Source organism: Pholcus phalangioides, unplaced genomic scaffold (assembly GCF_987345545.1).
Source record: "Pholcus phalangioides strain wild (caught in Gottingen) unplaced genomic scaffold, Ppha-v1.0 ptg000018l_1, whole genome shotgun sequence".
NCBI classification, from domain to species: domain Eukaryota; kingdom Metazoa; phylum Arthropoda; class Arachnida; order Araneae; family Pholcidae; genus Pholcus; species Pholcus phalangioides.
The window spans coordinates 4,367,927-4,390,240 of record NW_028301611.1 but is presented as its reverse complement, the minus strand read 5'-3'; the positions used below and the strand labels follow the sequence as shown (position 1 = coordinate 4,390,240).

The 22,314-nt window shown below is 41.3% G+C and overlaps 1 protein-coding gene across 3 annotated transcripts in view; it reads right to left on the bottom strand.

The window, feature by feature from the left end:
• The window catches only part of LOC149071600 (retinaldehyde-binding protein 1-like), a 61,034-nt gene that overhangs the window by 5,774 nt on the left and 32,946 nt on the right, over window positions 1-22,314 (bottom strand). For all 3 annotated transcript variants that reach the window (XM_089247610.1, XM_089247608.1, XM_089247609.1), the window contains exons 2-4: window positions 18,861-19,020; window positions 12,863-13,105; window positions 8,426-8,619 (exon numbers count right to left, since the gene is read on the bottom strand). In XM_089247610.1, the coding sequence (XP_089103736.1) occupies window positions 8,426-8,619; window positions 12,863-13,105; window positions 18,861-18,993 (570 nt within the window). In that variant the 5' untranslated portion in view covers window positions 18,994-19,020. The remainder of the gene's footprint in view (window positions 1-8,425; window positions 8,620-12,862; window positions 13,106-18,860; window positions 19,021-22,314) is intronic.

The window sequence follows — 22,314 nt, the reverse complement described above, 5'->3', positions numbered from 1 at the left end:
GGTTTGTAATCGACAAGCTCTCTCAGGTGCTCGTATTCTGAGTTCCTCATCCTTTCAAATTAATCCTCTGAGATTTGATGGATGTAGCTGAGGATGGTTGGAATATTCAGGTCTTTTCTAATGTCAGCACCCCCCCCCCCCCCCCCGATGTACTTTCGGGCATGCACAAGGGTTCTCAGTATTTTATTCTGTTGACTTTGCAGACACTGCTTGTTGGTCTTTGAAACATGAGCCCATACTGGGGCGGCGTAGGCCATGATAAGTCTAATGATCGATTTAAACAATATGACATTGTTTTTTAGAGTTAGCCTTGCACTTGGGAATGTAATGCGTGACATCATTCCCATAATCTGACACATATATCACTTCATAGATTTGAGTATCTTTGTTGTTTTTTCCATTGATCAATGAAGACATCGAAGTGCCATCGAATTATTGGTCAGAATTCTAGTGCCATCTGATGTGACTGAGGGTGCGCGGGCGTCCTCCTCAGTGCCGTCTTAATACATGGGCCCACCCGGGGGCCGCACAAAAATGAGATGTGGTTGAGATTTTCGAGAATTTGCCTGGTAGGGCGTCAGAAAAATCATTTGGCCCGGGGGCCCATGATGCTCTTAAGACGACCCTAGTCCTTCTTTCTCAGTTTTCGAATCCGGTAACTCTAGGTTATTTGTATTTTACGGAAGTGCTGCCATTTTTTGAGCGATGTCGAAAAAACCGATGTTTTTTCTTTATTTTTATGTAACACAAGTTACGTAATATGTTTAAGCTTTGAAAATATTAATTCTTATAAAATCGTGCCATTCATATGTGCAAACCCTGTATTTTGTGGATAAAGGGAATCGGCATGAGAAATATCCATAGAAATAAAACTTTGAACACACAACTTGATATAGACGGCTTTTTCCTCAGCCCAAGATATCAAGGAAACAGATATTTTCTAGATATTATGCTGAGGTGAACTCGGAAAGAAAAGTCATCTTGTCTCCACCGGGACTCTCGAACCCAGGTCCTCTTGCATACCGGGCAAGCATGTTGCTTATCTCACTCTACCGTCCCACCTGGGGGGGGGGGCATTTCCTGAAATTAAGAGAGGCTAATAACGCCTCTACTTCAGCGCCTCATGCCAAAGTTCGACAAATAAGAAGGCAGGGTCGTGTCTCCAGTGGTGTAGATAGCAACATTAATTATATGAACCCACTGGAGCTATAATTATGAAATTTTGTCAGTAGTTTCATTTCATATGAGGTAAAAGCTAATTAAAAAGGTGTTTTCGAAATTCGACCCTAAAAGGGGGGGGGGATAAGAGGGTTCACAGGTTACATAGAGAAATCATGTCTCACCGAAACCGTGAAGCTATAAATACAAAATTTTGTCAGTAGTTTTAGTTTGTAATGTAGAGACTCCAGGCACACTAAATTCAACGTCCAAGGGGTGGTCATATGTGGAGGGAGGGGGGGGGGGTTTCAAAGATTATATGGCGCAATCATCACTAAGTTCAAACAGCAGAAGCTATAAATATGGAATTTGGGGAGTATTATATTTTATAATACAGAGAATCAATACGACGGCATTGATATCCCCCAAGGTGGGTCCAAATGTTATATGGGGGGGGGGAATTATTGTAGAACTATTTTCTGGTTACCAAATCCACTGGTTACAGCTAGTTTAATGTAAAAAAGATCTGGTTTTATTTTTTGGGGAACACTGTTTATATTGATTACGGAAATATAACAAGATGTATACGACCCTCACGCGCTTCTCTGTGAATTGGAGTGTTTTAGAAGAGCTTTAATATAACAAATCAGACCAGACCAGAATCGAACGTTTCCGTCGCCACCCAGCTTTTGCAAGCTGTCTGGCGACTTGCAGATCACCAGGGGTGGTATGTGAAGGAAAAGGACTAGTTTGTGCATGTGTGTAAGGTGTATGGTGTATGCATGTGTAGGGAATGAAAGTGCCAGGAGAGTATTGTTTAAAAATCTTTGCGAAATGGAGGGCTCATCGATATACAACCCAACACAATCGAAGAAAAAAAGGGGAATGTCAAAGGGGGGAAGTAGCTGATGATATGCTACCCAAAAACCCCAAACACATTATAAAACTTTACATAATCGAGACACAGCAATCAGGGATGTTCAAATCAATATTCATGCCAAAATGTTTGTGTAAACAAGTGCATTCGGCAGTACAGATACTGTAGAACCGGCATCAGTTATATAACCATGATCAAGAACGTCAAAGGGAAAGTTATAATGAAGACATGACACACGCCATCTCTGTATTGTAATCACGTCAATTGAAATATCACATGAATTTGATGAATTATTTGTTCATCAAAAAAAAAACAAAACTAAAGTAAAAATAAAAATAAATAATTATAACAATAATAACCAAGAATATGGGAAAATAACCATATTGCTGACATTGCAAAAATAAGGAGAAAATGCAACTGCAAGCTATGCACAAATAAGACAATGCAACAGCAAGTTATGAACAAATGAGATAACTGCGATTAATTGCGAAAAAAAAGAAAGATATAAATGCTTCTGAATTGCGATCACAGCATCTGCAATATCAAATGAAACTGATATTGAATTGATACATTGCTTGATAATAAAAATAATCATGAAAATTACTTCACTTCGTTACCCAATCCACGCTTAGCACGTCCATTGGCCTAGAGCAGCGGTTCTCAACCTTTTTTGACTCGCGGAGCCGTTTCTGGTCTATAATTTCTATGGCGGAGCCCCGTTGGCCTATTTTTTATTTATTCATCAAAGTTACTGATTCATTTACGTGTTAATTAAAATACTTGTTACTATTTTTTTCAAATTTACTTTCCTCGAGCGGCCGTGGAGCCCCGATGGTTCCGCGGAGCATCGGTTGAGAACCACTGGCCTAGAGTGTACTGTGGGGATTCTAGGGTCATAATAAACAATTTCTCTAAGATGCGGGTGTTCAAAAGACCGTAGCCTGTCAAAATGAGCATTTGCAAGCCCCTTGATATAGTCCAAGATCAGTGGTATATTGACATTTTTGGTGATTTAATTTTATATCGTTGTCTTGAAACCAGTACGGTCCAGTCTTCAACGTCTTTAGCTGAATCTTATAAATTTTCAATACATTTTTTCCCCTTTTTTGCGATTGGTCAATGGGATAGCATCATCAGCAAATCGATCAAGCATTCCTCGCTGAGGAGCTGGAAAGCCATTGATGTATAATGCAAAGAGCAGCGGTCCCAAACAAGAACCCTGCGGGACCGAGGCTCTTATTGGTCTAACAGTTGAGAGACAGTTGCCATTTTTGACTCGAAATCTTCGATTGAAAAGGTATCTGTTTAAAATATGATGAAATAGTCAGGCAAATTTAGATCAATTAGTTTTGCCAGTAAGGTCGTGTGATTTGTTTTATCAAAGGCCTTACATGACAGAGAGGCCTTACATGACTATCCAGACAGAGAGCACAGACGTGTCCCTTGTAGTTGAACGCAGTCATTATGAACTCGGTAACTCTGTGCAGCTGAGTAACGCAAGAATGCCCCCGCCTGAATCCGTACTGCTCACTGCGAAGAATGTCGCTGGTGTACAGGAAAGTGTCAAGACGTGAAATATAGATACGTTTCAAAGACTTTTTAGAAATGTTACTGAGTAGGCTGATAGGTCTGAAGTTTGGAGAAAAAAGGGGGGTCAGTTCCAGATTTATGAAGAGGTTTGAAAATAGAAAGTTTCCAGACATATTGGGAAAATAGCTTGTCTGAAGCATACTATTGAATATACATATTAGTGAGGGATTCGAGGATAGAAAGAGGAACATTTTTAAGAGCGAGATTTGAAATTTTAGTCATGACCAGAAGCTTTTATAGTTTGTTAATTATGCCCCCGCCCAGAAATTCTTGAACTCTTCCATGATGAGCTGAGGCTACATTTCAAGATTGTAGACTGTTTAGCAAACGTGACAATATTATTCTCGTTCACATAGAACAGTTTACTTTGTATATTTATACTAAACTCAAATGATGATTTTATTCATATAAATAAGTACTAGATGCCGCAACTAGATGTTTGGTCACCAGGGGCAAATGCGCCTCCATGTAATGGTGAAGGAGAGGTTTGAGAATGAAATTTGCGCCCCCTCTGGTTCAGCGCCCGGGGCACGCGGCCCTGGTCGTAATTAAAGGACTCATGCTCAACCATGCTTAAACCTTGCTCAATAATACTACAGATTATGATGTGGTTTAAGTGCACATCGACCTAGAAGTAATTTGACTTGCAAATAGTCCAAGAATGGCCTTCACATTTCAGGCTGGAATCGTTGGCGGGGCTCCCTCTATGGTGAATTTATAGTGTGAAAAGTGAAAAAAATGATAGAAATCGAACCTCCAGGCTGGAGGCCAGTCGGCCCCAACCATGATCAATTGTGAGTCAAAATTAGGAGCGAGTTGAATTCGCAAAAAAATGAGTCAACTTGGTAAAAAATGTTTGACCACGGCATAAAGTTAAAGCAAGCTCAACTCTGGCACACGGAGGATCAGTAGGTAAATGCAAGGGCCGCTGTGGTTGTCGAGTGGTTATAGTGACGGACTCGCATCGGGAGCACCCAGGTTCCAACCCCAACGACGCTACAGTAGTGGTCGGCTGAAGTTGGTTTTCTGTAGTTCCCAACTTCGAGGAGTGAATGCGAGCCGATCTCCCCGTAAAAAAAGGATCGCCGCAAAGAACACGACAGGTTTCTACACAAAGATACAATTATTCAATCATTACATTTCACTCACTACGAGTTGAGGAAAAACTCGTAGTTTAAAAAACTGACGGCAGGTGGCAGCACTATAACGAGCATTACAGAGAAATGAGCCTTGCGTTAGGTTCACAACACACGCACGCACATTTCCAAGCATGGCCCAGGTCTTCGACCGCGTGCTGAAATCTCTTCACTGAGACAGGGCGGCAAGCCATGGATCTGGTGAGGAGTAGGTAAATGAAAAGTTAGGAGCGTACCCACCCACATACGTTATGTTGGATGTTGCTGGGAACCGAGAGACACACCCAGGCTCTGTCACACTAGGTGATGCAAGCACTTCTCGGGTTCCTCCGGGGAAATATAATCATTTACCGTAGCCTTAACAAAATCAATGTAAATATCAGAGGCGGATTTATGGCTTTGCCTCACTTCTCCATCAGCGACGTTGCCTTCTCCCATCATAATTCCCGACCACCAAGTGCTGAAATTTCCCGACCTGGGTGCCACAGCCAGCTTAGCACTTCCCACTCTGATCCGCCTCCGATTTGTTATATTTTAAGACTGTCATGTACGAGCGGCATCTTATCAACAAAAATGTCCTTGAAGGCGTTCTCTCTAACCTTCAAGAAGTCGGAAAAAATGGAAATTTTATAATTGAAGGATAAAATTGGTAAACGATGTAAATGCACAAGGGAAAAAAATGCAAACACCGTGGCCGTTGAACGTTACACAGGGCATCGAACTCAAAAGAGTCCTCTTCTCATTCATCTTGCACAAAATATCACATTAGCATAAAACATGCATAAAAAGACACTATTTGGAGGGAAAAAAAAGTTTTGTTGCGGAAAATAGTCTCTTATCCATCAGTTCGTGACACATTTGATGTCTTCGCACGTGAAACTATCTTAAACATTGTCTTAAAAGATGAACTAATGGATGTTTGAAAATATTTACAAATACACAGGGTGCATAGATAACAGGGCGTATGACATTTTACCCGCGAAGCGTTGATCCTAGAGACATATTTCCAATTAGAAAAAGTACCCAAATGACGTGTAACACTCAGATATGTCATTCATGTTGCCAGGGGTTTGTGTCAAAATAAAAATGTTAACTTTTTTTATACTGACGCCCTTATGTGCTCGAGAACCCAAATACAAAGTTGTTACCCTGTTTCTGCTAATGCCAACGAGAAAAATTCCACGTTTCTAAAAGCAATATTCACAAAGATATTCGAATCCGAAAAACGAACGGGGAAAAACAGCTTTAAATGCGGGTAAAAACGGTTTATCCGTATTTAACGCTGTTTTTATCCACCTTTCCGCGTTTTTTGTTGAATATCTCAGTGAGTAATGTACTTAGAAACAGGGAATGTTTTTCGTTGGCATTAGGAGAAACAGGGAAGCACCTAGTTCAGGAGGAATTTGGTCGTTTGTTTGCAATGCATCACTGAAATCTGCGTTCGTAGAAATAATTTTAGCATGTTTTGGCGAGAGACAGTTAAATTTTCCGCTTCACCAGTATCTCAGTGCTTGTAACTCGCCATTAAATATGGATATCCTGCAGATAGAGGCACCTTAGAGGATTGTTCGAGGAAAATCAAATTCTCGCCAAAATCTGTAACAACCAATTTCGAATTTCCGTCGAATATCTACTTCGACAAACGCTGATTTCAGTGATGTATATATTGCAAAAGAAAAACTAAATTTCTCCTGAACCGGAAAACCGATATGGTTTATTGTAAGCTCTTTTTTTTTAAGTCGGTAGAATGGACAATTTTTTTGGCAAATTTGACCAATTGCAGCTGGAAGGGTATTTGCAGAAATGACGGTTAAAAATTTTGGCGGAAATTCGGTTTTGAACTTTGCTAATCTTCCACCGCTTGTAGCTCGCCATTAAACAGATATTTAGATGAAATTGGCGTGACCTCTCTCTCTCTCTCTCTTATAGTATTTTTTCCACTCTTTCCAAATGTGTGCTCAGTTTGCGTGTAGGTCTCATTTTTTTCCCCATAATCGATTATCCACCATAGACGACACCTTCAAATCTTTATGCAGACCTGAGGATGCGATTTTGGAACCTTTGAAGTTTGTACACGTTGCTCTTAGATGCAAAAGATCAAGCTGGGGCGTAGGCAAGAATGAATCAAGCCCCATTCGGTGATTCATTCTGTGGCCCTGTGTTAACACATGGTGCCGTAGCTTGGGCTTTCGCATCTAAGAGCAACGTGTACAAACTTCAACGGTTCCGAAAACGCGTCCTCAGGTGCATTAAAGTTTCAAATACTTTATAATGTTGTCATCGTGAATAGTGCCTGGTGGTCTTCCAACTCAGTAGTTCCCAAACCGTTCGACAAGAATTTTATCGGCGACCCCTTCGACAGTTTTCACAAATTGAGTGGAAATTAAATTAATAGATGTGGCTCTGCGCCGATACTATTCATTATATGCATAATCAACTCTGAATTCTCCAATTTTTTGAAAAACCGAAATTCTGATCGAGATACGTCAGTGTTTCTGTACGTAGTGGTACACAACATCAACTTGTGTTTGACAATCAATGAAAGATGAGTGATTGTGTAGGGAAGGGGGAGCTTTTTCCCAAAATCTGCAACTATTGGATTTCATCGAACCTGATAATTAAAATTTTACACGGCTGTCAGCAAAACAATGAACTTTTCAACAACACTTTTCAATTTTAATGGGGGGGGGGGGTAGGTTTCTTTCCCAGACACCCTGTAGTTTATAATAATTTATTGTAGTTCTGTGCTTTACTTTTGACCAGTGAGTGCGTACATGGAAAATAAGTAGCTCAGATAAGATTTAACGTGTGTTTCAGGTTGAAAATATATTTTACGTTGCGGAGGAATATATACCTCAGCCCCGTCAGGGGGGTCGCGACCCACAGTTTGAGACCCACTGCTCTAAGCAGTTCCAAAGAGCGTGTAAAGTGGACGGAAGTGTGAACGTCCCTACGGGCTGCAATAACAATTTTTTTGCGATTTCCCAGCATTTCCACTTTTAGCACTTACAACGCTTACCACCTTTTACCCTTCAATACAATAGCGCTAGTGTTTGCAACGTAAAGTTGCATTGAATGTTCGAAAAAACGGGCGACGGAGGGGAGTTGAAATTTTTCTGAGCACTTTTGAACAATAAGTGGGGGGGGGGGGCTATCGGATTTAACCATTTTACGATCACGGACGTGATATTACGTCCAAACACTAGTGCAGTAAATTCGAACAAGTTCTCTGTGTTTTCTTTTCCTCTCTCTCTTCACCACCGCTAAGCTTCATAGTAATCCTATCTCTACGGAAGTTACTCTTTCATTTCCTCCTCCCTTCCTGAGCGAAAGAGAACATGTAGGGTGAGTGTGAGAGACAGGACTCTACAGGACTCTAAGAAACTCTCTTTTATCTACCTTATCTATTGTACTTTTCCCTCTCATATAAATTTTTTTTATTTTCTTTCCCCCTTTATCTTTCTCTAACGCGCGGTTAGATTAGCACAAGGTTACCAGATTTATCGCCGATTCTTCAAATAAAGAACAATCTAAATTTCTTCCCAAAATCTTGTACGTGGTCAAGTGGTTAAATCATGAAAAACTAGCATCACGAAACCATCTAGATTTTACAGCCATTCGGCCGTGTGACTGTGTTTTTTACTGTATTTGCATAGATACTCACCCGAACTCCCCTTGCCATCAGAGCGAGGTACCGAAGCTGAATGTGCCTGACATGGTTAAGCGATATTCCTTTGGTGCTCATCAGTATCTTGACTCCACACACCTGAGAAGGTTCGTATTCCACCGCTGAGAGAAGCGCCACTGCCATGAAGTGTATGATCGTCGAGAATTTGATCTCCTCCACTTTCCAGTGCTCTTTGGACGGGAAAATAGAAAAAATCAGAGAATCACACACACACAAAAAAACACCTCCTCAAGAAAACACGGCTTCCAGTCAGAAATTCCTGAGAGGTAAAATATTCCTCAGGGCATATCGATCTGGTCATTTTTTCTCGCCAAATTTTGGAGAGAAAAAGAAAATGATTACCGCACATCGTGACTCCTGTTTGCTGGGTTGCGATAACTTACGTGGACATAATTATCACGAAAAAATACGCCAACTTGACGATGATCCCGAATCATGTCTTTTGTACTGCGATCACAGGTCACTTCACGAACTGACCGGCGGAATTAGTCGGATCAATATTCAATGAAATTGACCAATTGGCGAAGTGATCAGCAGCGACGTGAATTGATCAATTTCGTAACATATATATAAAATTAATTTCCTGCGTGTCTGTGTGTGTGTACTACGTTCTCTATACAAATCTACAATTTGAGATCTATCTTCGCCAAATTTTGCGTATGTCCCAAACGGGACCTGGCTTGAACGATGGGCTACTTTAAAAATTTGGCGGAACTGGGCGAATGCCCGAAATGGGTGAAAAACCATCGGGCAACAATGGTTCCTGGGCCCCAACATTCACTTTCGGAAAGTTTACTTTGGTTACCTTGGTTCCCTAGCAATCGGCGTTTCAGAAATGCATATACCTTTACAATGGTTTGTCACTTCTTTAATGCTGCCAGTAATTGATGTTATTATATCTAGTATATTGTATAGGCAGAAATGCAGCTTAACAGCCTGTATGTCGAGCAATGGTGACTCTGGGCTTGGCTCAAGGTAAGGCAGAAATGCCGTTCGTTTGAATCGGGCATAGGTGGCGCTTAAGTGTCTTGAGATCGGGCGGAAATAGTTTTCAACTTTGCTTCGAGGTCACGCAGAATGCATATAAACAGCCTCGAGATCAGACAAAATAGTAGGTCCTCCTCTAGACTTCACTCGAGGTAAGGTCAGGGCCGTCTCAAGAGTATCGTGGGACCCCGCCAAGTGATTTTCCAGAGGCTTTACCTGGCAAATTTACATGCTTACTCTCGAAAATTTCCGGGTCTCTGTCTTTCGAAGCTAACTTTTTCTCTTGAAGCCTCCGGGGCGGTGCCCGTTAAGGCGGCAATCGTCGTTGAATTCATAAACGTCGTTGAATTCATTCGAGAATGGATATTTATCGGGAATAGTTAATATTGGGTGCTAGAAATGTCGGGCATAGATAGCTCTAAGCCAGAGGTCTTCAGCATTTTTCCAGTTGTGGGCGCTGCCTGTACCTATCATCAAAAGAAGAGCACCCTTATGGCAAGTTCGGCATACGGATGCCTGAAATCAAGATGATTTTAATTAATCCTTGTATGCAATTTGTTCAAAGTGTTCAGTTGGAACATCGATCAAGTGCTCGCGAGCACGAAATCGGACACGAGTATCGAGCACTCTCGGTACTTCAGAGAGCGCCGTGGTGCTCGCGAACAACGGGTTGAAGATGCCTGCTCTAAGCTGTCTTGAAGTTGGGCAGAACCCGTTCTAAACTTGCTTTGAGGTCAGGTAGAAATGTAGCGAACAGCCCAGAGCCCAGTCCCGTCATTTTGGGGGGGGGGGGGCAGTTGGCTTTTCAAAATACACTAAAAATGGTGTGTGTGTATATACACACCATTTTTAGTGTATTTTGAAAAGCCAACTGCCCCCCCCCCAAAATATATATATATATATATATACATACATACATTGAGTACATGTTCTTTGCGCCCCCCCCCCTGGAAAAAGTTGAAATGACGGCCCTCAGTCAGGCAGCTCTGACTGTATGCTTGCCCAGAGGTAGAGAAGAAATGTAAAACTGGTTCGAGCTCGGGCTACGTGGTCTTGAGGTTGTTCAGAATTAGTTCATAATAAGGTGTCTAGAAAAGGGGGAGCGGGGGCTTATCGTCTTGCATCTTTGAACAAAAGAACTGGTTTTGCCGCTCCAAATCACATCTAATCGTTAAAAAAAAGCAGGATAAGGGGAACAACGAATGGATTCAGCGATAATACTGATGTCACACTTCACTCAAAGATGGTGGATGAGTCAGCCTGGGGTTTCAAAGAGCACTAGTTCTAAACTTTCTTTGAGGTTACGCTGAAATTCAGCGAAACTGCCTGGAAGTCAGGCAGAAATGCAGCTGAACAGTCGCGCAGATGGGGCTGGAACTAGCCCAGCCTGCCTTACATCGAGGAAAGTCGATGCAAGGCAGAAGCGTCGTTATAAGCTCATTCGACGTCGGGCATCGGTGGTGCCAAGCTGCCTTGAGGTCAGGCAAAAACTGTTGAACTGTCGCGAGGTCGGGCTGCGTCGAAAAGGAGCATTGGTGTCTCGAGGTCTAGCAGAAAAGCCATTATAGAGATACAGTCGAACTCGAATATTACAAGCATCACCTTGACCAGTGTTTCTCAACCTGCAGTCCGCGAGTACATTGTAAAGGGGTTCGCGGAATCGTTTTTATTAACTCCCCCGACACATTTAGTTCTGTGTGAAATCGTAATGCACTGGCATTATTTCAATTTTTTATGGCAGCGAATTATATAAAAAAACAATACATTTTGGATCTTTCGGAAAAGAGAGAGAGAGGGGAGGGGGGGGGGAGGTCTTGAAATTGACTTTCACTACAGAGGGGGGGGGGTGACATCAAAAAGGTTGGACAGCACTGGCCTCAACCATCTTCAGTTCCACTATTTCATTTCATCAGAAATTTCACGCTTTTTTAAGACAAACAGAAATAATCAGAAATTTCACGCTCCAATTAGGAAAAACGGGTAAATGCGCCAAATGCTTGGCCAATTCTGAACGTTCATTCTCTTCAATGCTGACGAAAATAGCGCTATAATCGAAGAACTTTAATCTTTCGAATGAACCCCCCTTTAATCACGATGTTATGATATGCAAAGTCTATCGCAAATCTGATGGTGGGGAACCCAAGCACAAATGAGAAAGTGAAGAAAAGATAACAAATGAATAGGGCAGTGGGCCAGGGGTTAACAACCTGATGTCTGGGAACAATTGAAAAGTTGTACGTTATCAAGAGAGTGGAAGTTTCTGATTTGATTGTAAGTGCCTCCCCGGGATCTGATTTGAATGAAATTAGGCAAATGGAAGTGTTTGTCCAGAGCCCCATAATCTGAAAAAAATGTGTACTCACGGATTAACCAAACATCTTTGACCCTATTCACAGGAGGGAGGGAGGGGGGGGGGCTAATTCCAAAGTCGGGCCGATTCTAAAGCCTCCTAGATACTACTGTATCTAGCCAAAGCCTATCCAGAGATAGCCCTGCCCGTCTTTCATTTGAAAAAAAAAAGTTCACGGCTGCGCAGTAGATGCATAAGAAATGAAAAATAATTCCAAAAACATTGGACGAGATTTGTCTTCTGGATATAGGGGATATCTAGGGGATATTTTCTTAATGGTGGGGGGGGGGGGGGAGGAGACAGAAAATTTTGGAATACTCTGGTTTACACAGACATTTGATTCACAGATGTAGGCATATTATCCAATTTTTCTGTTCCTCGCCCCCTTCTTTAGAAACTTTAAATTGATCTCGACGCGCCCACTTACACCGCCTAAGCTAACCCATAGGAGCTTATATTATATCCATTGAAAGGAGCGTACGTGTGGGGAGGTGGTGCTCACTGAGCCTGTGCCCACCGCCCCAAGCCGACCAAAAAAAAATAGAAAAGACTAATATTTCCTTGAAAAAGAAACTGAATATCGAAAGTACATACCTTTTATATGCTATATTAACCCTGGGCCGGCACTGGGGGGGGGGGGGGCAACTGCCCAGGGCCGCAAAATTTAGGGGCGGCAGTTATAGATGGAGACAAAAACCACCGTTGTAAAATTATCGAATATTAAAGTTGTGGGGGGGTGACAAAACCATTGTTTGCCCCTGGCAGCAGAAATCCTATTTACGGCCCTCATTAAGTAATTTCTGTTAATTTTAATGTGTTCTGAAGGGTGGTAGCTCAAAAATCGGGAAGAAAATAAATTTTTGTGCCTTCCCCCCCCCCCTCCTTCCCAAGCCGTTTGCGCCACCTCCAAAAGGTCGATCCTGCGTAAGCCCCTGCCCATAAGTTCATATTCGTGACTTGTTGCCCATTTTGGGAAACAGCCGTGAAGGCCGGCATTCAGGGTAGCTTCAACTTTTCCAGAATGATGTTGATTTATATCCTTTGCTTTTTAAAACACACGCACTAAAATAACCTACCTGTCCTGAAGACAATAATGGAAGATCCGTCTCTATCCCGGTAAGGTACGATGCTCGCCAAGCTCGTCTCCAAGCATTTCCTCATTCCTTCCAGGTTCGGTGTCGAGAAGATCTCTGGGAAGTTCTTCTTCTCCTTGAAGTAGGATTGCATCAACTTGATGGCACGTTTGGTGTCGTACTTGCCTTTCCTCAGGAACGCCAGGAAGAACTCGTCGTCGTCGGTGCACACCAGGTTCTCTTGTTCTATTATATAAGCAAAGTATATAGAAGGTAAATGCAATTATTGTATATATTAACCGCATATTATGCATTCTCGCCAAGCATTTTGGTAAGTTTGATGAATTTCCCTAAATTTATCACCTTTACCGGCGATTATGCATAGTGCCCAAGCATCATAATTATACCCGTATTGTGTAGATTTGATACATAATAATATAATGATTCATACCTGTATTGTGTCATTACATCGGCGGTACGATGGCAAAATTTCATATCATTATATCGGGGCCCGACCAGAGCCGTCTTAAGAGCCATCATAGGCCCGCGACGAAGTGATTTTTCTGAAGCCTTACCTGGTAAATTCTCTAAAAATTAAACTACTTCTCGTTTTCCTGAGGCCCCTTTTCTCTTCAGGCCCCCGACCGTGCTCGGTTGGGCCATGTGTTAAGACGGCACTAGGTCCGGCTAAATTCATCACGCATATTAGACTCATTTGGGTTTTTTCACATTATTTAACAAATACAGCAATTACACTTGGATATTATGCATAACCAGAGAGATAAAGGCGATTAATTTCAAGTATTTACCAAATTTACTTGGTTATTATGCATTATCGACGGTAAAAGTGATAATGCTTTCAGTATTTATAAAGTTTACAACGATACTTGGGTATTATGCATATTCGCCGGTAGTGGCGGATTAAAGTCGGTTGAGGTCCCGGACGTAAAAGAAAATACATATTGGGCCTCTTAAACTAGAAAAAAACGTGAAGTTTGGATTTTTCGGGGGCTCTTTCGAAGTCGGGACTCCGGGAGCGCCCTCTATTAAATCCACCTCTGTTCGCAGGTAGAAGTGATAAATTTCTCAAACTTACTAAGACGATTGGTAAGGGGTCATTGAAGTATTACGTCAGCATCGAGGGTGAGGGGAGGGGTTTCAGATTTGCTGACCTTTGAGAGGAGGGAGGGGGGTTTAGAGGTTGCTTACGTCATCAATCACTCCTTTTTGAAGATATGAAATATTCTAAGCTGCTGACGAAATTTTGCTGACGAGGGCGGTCAGTGTTTTGCAGACTTTTGTTGACGGGGGGGTCAAAAATATCTAAAAATCTGCTGACGTAATACTTGAATGGCCCTAAGTACGCATACTATAACGAAAAAAAAATGCGTTTGAGGTTAATCGACATTTATTGCTTGAATGACCCCTTAGTATAAATTTGAACTCCTGTGAAAATGGTGGAGGATCTGAGAAGTTGCTTAAACTTCCTTCTGAAAAAAAAGGCCTCAATAGAACCACTCATTCTCAAATTCCCCCTCGCATTAAAAAAAACAAATTGCCCCCTTGTGAGGGCGTGGACCCCACGTATTTTTTTTATTTTGCAGTTTTTTGTATGTATGTATGTATATATATATATATGTACACATGCCATTGATAGTAAGATGGGCATCAGGGCCGTAACTAGGCAGGTGCAGTGTGTGCACCCGCACAGGGCCCACTTGGAAGGGAGGCCCAGAATGGAATTAAATGGGCTAGAAGGTCCTAAATTTAAATTCTTGCACAGGGCACAGGAATGGCTAGTTACGGCCCTGAGGTGCACGAGTCCACTAAATGGAACTAAATCAATCCATTGAAACATCTAAAGTTGCCAACATGCGTGTAAACATGTATACAAACACAGGAGACCTCATTCCATTTGCAAAAAACACCAACTTATAAGCAGTACTTTGTAATTAATACTTTGTAATATAGTACTTTGTAAATAATAATAATTTGGTGTCCATATACTCTGCTTACATGTGTTTTTTATATTACCACACGCACTTGAGCACAAATAAATAAATAAAAAAAAGTTATTGGATTTGATGGATGCGACCCCTACGGATCCCGGATTGCGTGCGTAACCTTTATCTTGAAAAAAAAAAAGAGCATTCAGAGAGTATAAAAGTGACCGAGGTGATCAGTCATTGTTTACTGATAAAAGGTAAGCGTTGAAGAAAGCGATAAGGGATAGTAGAAAGGAAGTTGAAACTAAGTTGGCAGACAACATTGGCTCCGACCCAAAATCATTTTTTATATACGCCAATAATGGATGTAAGGGGACAGTTGGCCCCCTCTCAGAAGGAGGGTCTAGGGTAGAGAGCGATGTAGGCATGTGTAGTGCTTTCAATGACTTTTTCCTGTCGGTTTATAATAGAGAATACGATGTTCAATGTACGGGTGTTGCATGGAGTAATAAAATCCTTAACGATATTCAAGTGGAAGACGTGGAGATCCTGAATCTTCTAGAAAATGTATGTGCAAGCAAAGCACCAGGACCAGATGATATCTATCCCAGGGTCCTCAGGGAATGTGCTAATAAATTGTTGGGGCCAGTCGCGCAGATTTGCTGGAGTAGTGTTGCTGAGGGTATCGTCCCAAGGGATTGGAAACTTGCTAATGTTGTTCCGATATTATTTAAGAAGGGTAGTAGAGAGGCTGTGTCCAATTATCGTCTAGTAAGTGGATAGAAGAGAATAATGTATTGTCAGGTAATCAGCATGGGTTCAGGAAGGGGAATTCATGTGTGACTAACCTCCTTTGCTTCTGGGCTTTGGGTAAGGACAAATATGTAGATGTTGTTTACCTTGACTTCCAGAAGGCATTCGATCGGGTCCAACATGGTAAACTCTTGAAGCGTTTTTACACGAGATTGGATTGGGATCAACTTACTGAATTAGAGAGAATCTTGGTTGAGAGATAGACCACTACGGGTGTGGTGAATTAACGGGGAATTCTCAGATTGGACATCCGTCACTAGTGATTTCCTCAAGTGTCCTGGGCCCTATACTTTTTTCACTTTTTATCGATAAACTCGATCAGGGTATCAGTGGGATTTTTTGTCAAATATGCAGATGACGTGAAGCTAATGGGGGGGGGGGGGTTATTGGTAATCAAAACGATAGGGAGTTGCTCCAGACCCACTTGAACAGGATCGGGACATGGGCAAATGTATGGAGCATGAAGCGTTGACAAGTGCATGGCCGCTCATTTTGGTTCGAACAACCCACGTTTCTCTTACGAGTTGAATGGTGTCACTATCCCGGATGCAACTAGGGTGACCGATTTGGGAATTCTCATTGACGTGTATCTTAGGTTTTCTGAACATTATTCAGCGTTGGTCAAAAAAATCGAATAGAACGCTGGAGTTTCATTTTCAAAAAGGTCTCTTCGCGTTCTCCGAAAGTCATTCTTCCGCTTTTCCGAGGCTTGGTTCGTCCTGGATTGGAGTATGCTGTAAGGTTTTTGAGACCATACCTACGGAGGGACATGGACTTGGTTGAAGGGGTGCAGAGAAGAGCTACGCGTCTAATAGGGTTGTTAATAAATGGAATAGCTTACCCTCGGGGGTAATGAATTCTAACACGATTGACACGTTTAAAAAAGGAATACGATAAACATGTTGGGGTAAATCGAGAAGCTATCCGTACTTACTTCCCCCTGTACTTTCGAATAAGACAACCATAAATACATTTTATGGGCATTGTATAATATTTTATCATGTATATATGTTTATAATTGTTTTGATTGCATTTAATTGGGTTGCTGAATTTTAGTAATATGTGACATCCATTCTTGTTATGGGCATCTTTTTCTCAGCCACCTCGTTGGGCACTTTGCCTGTTGCGACGTTGTATTTGTATTTATTTGGCAGGTATATTAAACTAAACTCAACACTTGAAAGTTATACTGTGAAAAAATTTGGGATTCGAAAACATGTTGATTCAGAGGAGTTGCTACAAGAAACAAAGTAAACCCCCTTTTTTTAGGGGGGTATAAAAACTGTTACATTCTCGCCGAGCTCCCTAGGAACCCCGGGCTAGTTCGGTGGGGATGTCTCCCCACCTTGTGGCCACGCAACCCGTCGCTCGGTCTGCGTCCCCTTCGACGCCTCGGTTACCCAAGCCGAGCGCCGCTGAAGCAGGATGCCTCAGTATCGACCCCGCTGCTAGAGGGGGGAGCCGTAGGCATTCCTGCGCTCCATACGATTGCCGAGGAGCTCTCCGATCCGAGCCGAACAACGAACCCTCACCCTTCGCACAAATCACCATAGCTACCAGTTCCAAAAGCTGACGCATTGGTCGCAGCCACTATTTATGAAAAAAAAAATTATGCATTTAACAATTTTTATACCATTTCTTCAGGCGGTGAACAAGTTTTCCAAAGTTTAAAATTATCTTTTTATAAAATTTCATTATTTACAAGCCAAAAATGGAGCTCATTTTGGCTGTGAATGTTACGTTGGTCACGTGGAATGACCCTATACGAGAATGAATAAGTTTGACGGCATTTGAAATACAAGTCAAAAATCATTACCTTTAAACTAATATTATAATAGCATTATGCGACCAGTGATGAGACCGATGAGACGGATTGCGTTCGTAAGTCATGAGGTAAGAGGTGGAAAGTGTTCGGGGGGGGGGGGGCAGGGTGCTGGACTCGAACCCACAGACAGAAAAGCTTCAACTTTTTTTCTGGAAGAGTATCATTTATCGCCCAAAATTTGAAGTACTGTATTTGGATTTGTCACATTCACGATATAGATCTATTTATGTTCGACTATGCCTTTTTTTTAGATAGAACGACATCGTGGCCCGATATAGATCAATATTGGAAACACATTTTGTGATATAAATCTATACGTTTGTGCTACTGGGAAGGCTGCAAGTTGTCATCTCTCCTCCTCTCTTGTGGACAATATTTCCATGCGTAATGTCGAATCAGTTCGTAGTATTCACCGTGAATCATTCGTAGTATCCGCATGTGTGGAGCTGCTTTTGGCCTTCCTACACTGAAAGTGAATATGGGAAAAGGAAAGAAAGCTTTTTCCTTCAGTTCTTGATCAGGGTCTTCCATTTGACTAGATTCAAATTCTTTTTTCCGAGAGACTATCTCGATGGATCTATGAAACGTATTGCACATGAACAAAAATATCGTAATCCTGATAATATTAGACAGTTCTATTCTAGCTCCACACAATGGCTGAATAACAAAAATGCAGGATTTTAGCTCAACGGGAAAAGAAGTCCCGTTTTAGCATAGAAGTTTAAAAAAAAGAACGAGAGATTGAACATTTTGCGAACAATTATGAGGAAAAGACAGAGTTGTCCCGTTTTTTTTCAATACCGATTTACCATACGCCCCATTCAACGAAACGGGATGTATGGTCACAGTACTTGCAATCGGCACTTTTATCAGGTATAATTTTATCACTCGGTTATTGCTACCAGCAGCCATGAGTCACGATGTGATCACATTTAGCGGCGTGGACTATAGTTGTCGTGATCTCTTTCACGTTTTAACACAGGCATCGTAGATGATAGACATTCAATACATTTTCATAATTATTGAAAGTTTTTTTTAATATTTATTTCGTGAAAGCATAGTTATCTTATATTGATGAATTGGATAATTCGAACATTTATTAATGTTCAGAGAACATTTATTTATTAATATTTATAATTAATTAACCACGGGTGAAAAAATCAGGAAATCCCGGATAAAAGAAAAAGATGACAGAAAGTTAGCCAGGAATTCTTGAGAAAAGAGACATTTTGAAAACGGACATATATCACAATCAAAACTTCGTATTATACCGGAAACATGGGGAAAAAAAGGTCGAATTAAACAAATAAATTTAACATAATATTGAATATTATACTCAAGAGAAATTTCCTAAAATTTTGAATTATCCAAATTAGCCAAGTCCGTCTATATCTAAGTGGTTTCAAACATAGTTTACCTTTGACGTAACGCCTGATGTCAGCGAGGCCACGCTTCTTAACTTCTGGGGTTTCTCCAAGTTCCATCACGGCTCGGTTCTTCATTTTCTCGTTGAGTTCCACTAATCTGAAGGGCAGCATCCATTCCTCCATCTTGGAAATGTTAACTCGTCGGAACGTCTGAAGAAAACAACACAAGCGCGACTGTGAATATTCGCTTGTACTTTTAAAAACAAACGCGACATATCAAATGTTTGCGATCACCATCATCATCATTATGATCGCCGTCGCGGATCCTTTATCGACGATCGACCATGAAAAAAAAAAGCAACAACACAGAACGCAAAAAATATAACTCCTTTATCTTTTCGGAAATTTTTTTATCTTTTTTTTTGCTGTTATCCTCGACGCGCGTTTGAACCTAAATCAGGACTTTTTTTTTCAGCGCAGTTTTCTTATTTCACCTTGTATTGGTAAACACGATTGAGACATACGCGATAACGTCCGACGCGTGTGGAAAAAATAAAACTGGAACGTCACAGATACGTCCCTTAATGATCGACGATCACTACTGATCTAACGCTTGTGTATAGTCGCAGGATAAAACACATTAAATACAACAATTCATTAACATAATATCGAGGAAGAAATGTAACGAGAAGGAACAAGTGTTTGCACATAGGTGTTACCACCCGTCTTCCTTTTTGGTGCCATTTCAAGTCGTCCTCCGACGTTTTGGTGAATTCGTCCTTTTGTCCTCCTTTTCAGTTTTCGGGAATCTTTTTTCTTTTTTTTCCGCCAAGGGAATTTTTTACACTCTGAAACATATATCTCTTCATTGGCATGAGTGTTCGCGTGTGTTTTTTGCTCTTTGACCAACGCCCTCAAAATTCAAGTTGCCGCTAAGCAAGGAAGATTCTATTCTGACCATGGCCCAGCTCTTCCCAAGATAACATGAAAAGACAGTCGCAAAAAAACTGCTCTGGGGAAAGAAAGCCTCAATATTCATTTTGAGCTTATGTACTATTGTTTGCTCACCAACAGCAGATGCCGTGAACCGAAGGGGAGAGGGGGCCACCTATTCCATTCAGAAATAAAGAAAATAGGACGCAAGCAACACTCAGTCCTTATTCCTCAGGCGAAAAAAAAAAAGAAACCAACACTCCGAAAAGATAAAAAAGAGAAATAAAAACCCCTCCTTGCTCCAGGTGAAGTAATAAAGCTGACCAGAAAGTAGGCACAACTCATTAAAAGCTAGGGGGAGACTGATAGTAATTATTACTTTTTACTTTTTTTGCTGTATGTCAAAATGTCGAGACGTTTCAAGTCCAAGATTATTTATTGCACAGCGTTGTAGCTTTTACTCCCCTGTCCTCCTGGTCTGAAATTCTTAAGGGGGGGGGGAAGGGAAATTAACTAATGGACTCTTCAACATTAAATAAGCTCAATTATGCATTACCACCAAACGCTTAGGTAAGTTTGATACCTTATTTTCTACATTTGTCACTTTTACCGGTAATCATGCATATTTCTCGATTGGCGTTGGTAAGTATGAAGTATGATAAATATGGAAAAAATCACGCGGAAAAATATCACTTAAATTCAAGCACTTATCAGTACATACGTGATGGGTGCACTTCACATATCTTGTCATAAAAACTAAATTACCAGATTTTAACGCGTATAAGGAACCTCCAGACCAACCGTGGCCCCCGCTCTGTCCCCCTAGGGGATATAAGCTGGTTTGTCTCAGGAGACGGGAGCCACGGTGGAAAATCCGACATCCAAGACCGGCAAACGACCCGCACCAGGCCGGACAGCCCCAAGCCAACCAACAGCAGGACTCCTCCCATAATCCCCCCCCCTGCACCCAAAATTCCCCCATTTACTATACATAAAATGACATATTAAACACAGAGATATGGGGGGAACATAGGCAGGGTTGCACAGACGCACATCGCCTGCAGGCCACGAATGGGGCCCATGAAAAACAAGTTATACAAGTTATTAGACAAGTATATATACAATCATATGCACATATAGACAGTATGTCAGAGGGAACTGGGAACATGTGTAAGGAACCACGTCCTCCCTTCCCCCCCCCCCCGATTTTTTTGGGCTTAAAATTTTGAAAAAAGAATTGAAAGATGTATATATATGATACTATCCATGTATAAGGAATCCCTCCCATTTTTGGGACCCAGTTTTTGGCAAAAAAGGGTTCCCTTATACACAATTAAAATACGGTAAATGAAAATGTGTGTTACGAGAATAAGAAAAAACCATATAAATTATTATCAGCATTGTAATGTTAGCTTTCTTCACATTTATCAACATTTTTAAACGTAAGCAACATCAATCACCGAATCCATCATCCTCGAATGCTGAAATTTGTGCCAACATTTCCGGTAAACTTAAATGATTTGTTGACGGTTTATCATATTTGCCAATACGAGCTGGGGATTGCACATAATAACTGTTGCGCCAGACATGACCCTGGCTCTGTCCCATGTGGGATATAAGCACATTACCCCTAGGGGTTGGGAAACAAAATTAATTAAACTTCCAAAAATATTGTTGGTAACTATGCATAATAGCTGGCTATTATGCATAATAACTGGCTATTATGCATAATAACCGGATTTTTCAAATTGCCGTAAGACATATAGCGGCTCTGTGTTTTAATTGGGAAAAATTATTGTGGTGATGGTGGGGAGGGGGAATTCTTTTTTTTTAAGATGAAAGTGGCGCCATCTATTGTGAAAATTTGTAAAACAACTTCATCAAGGATGAGTGCGCTTAGGCGCTCTCTTCTCAGTTTTCGAATCTGATAACCCTATTTACACATGGGTGATAAAGTCAAAGCTGACCTTCTCACAATCACGAACAAGAAACGTGACGTGACGGGGGTGCGCCATCGATACGGACATGAACGCACTACACTACAAAGAGCTTTATATCGATTGGGAATGTCCAAATCAGTTACAGTCGAATACCGTTATAGCGAAAATCTCGTTTTAACGAACACTTTCTAATCCCTCAAATAAGTATACATAGGAACAATGCAAACAACCTGAAATTCCTTTATAACGAAATTTCGTTATAATGAAGTGATTTCTCCGGTCTCTTGGAGTTCGTTATAACGGGATTCGACTGTATAACGACACTCTATTGAAAGCGAAATGGTGTCGTTTTAACCAATATATGTTGTAAATCTAGATTTGCTAATGGCGAGATTTTTTTAACGGGAAGATCGGCTCGACTTTGGGAACCACAGAAAACCAACTTCAACCGACCACCACTGTGGCACCGGTGGGGTGAGAGTTCGTCGCTACGACCACTCGACCATCACAGCGGTAGGAGTTATATCCTCACCCAAGTCTTTCTCCTCCTCAACCAGTTATGGAAACATACTTCAACTGGAGGAAAAAGTACGCAAATAGATTGCCCATTTCACACTCGCATGCCATTTAT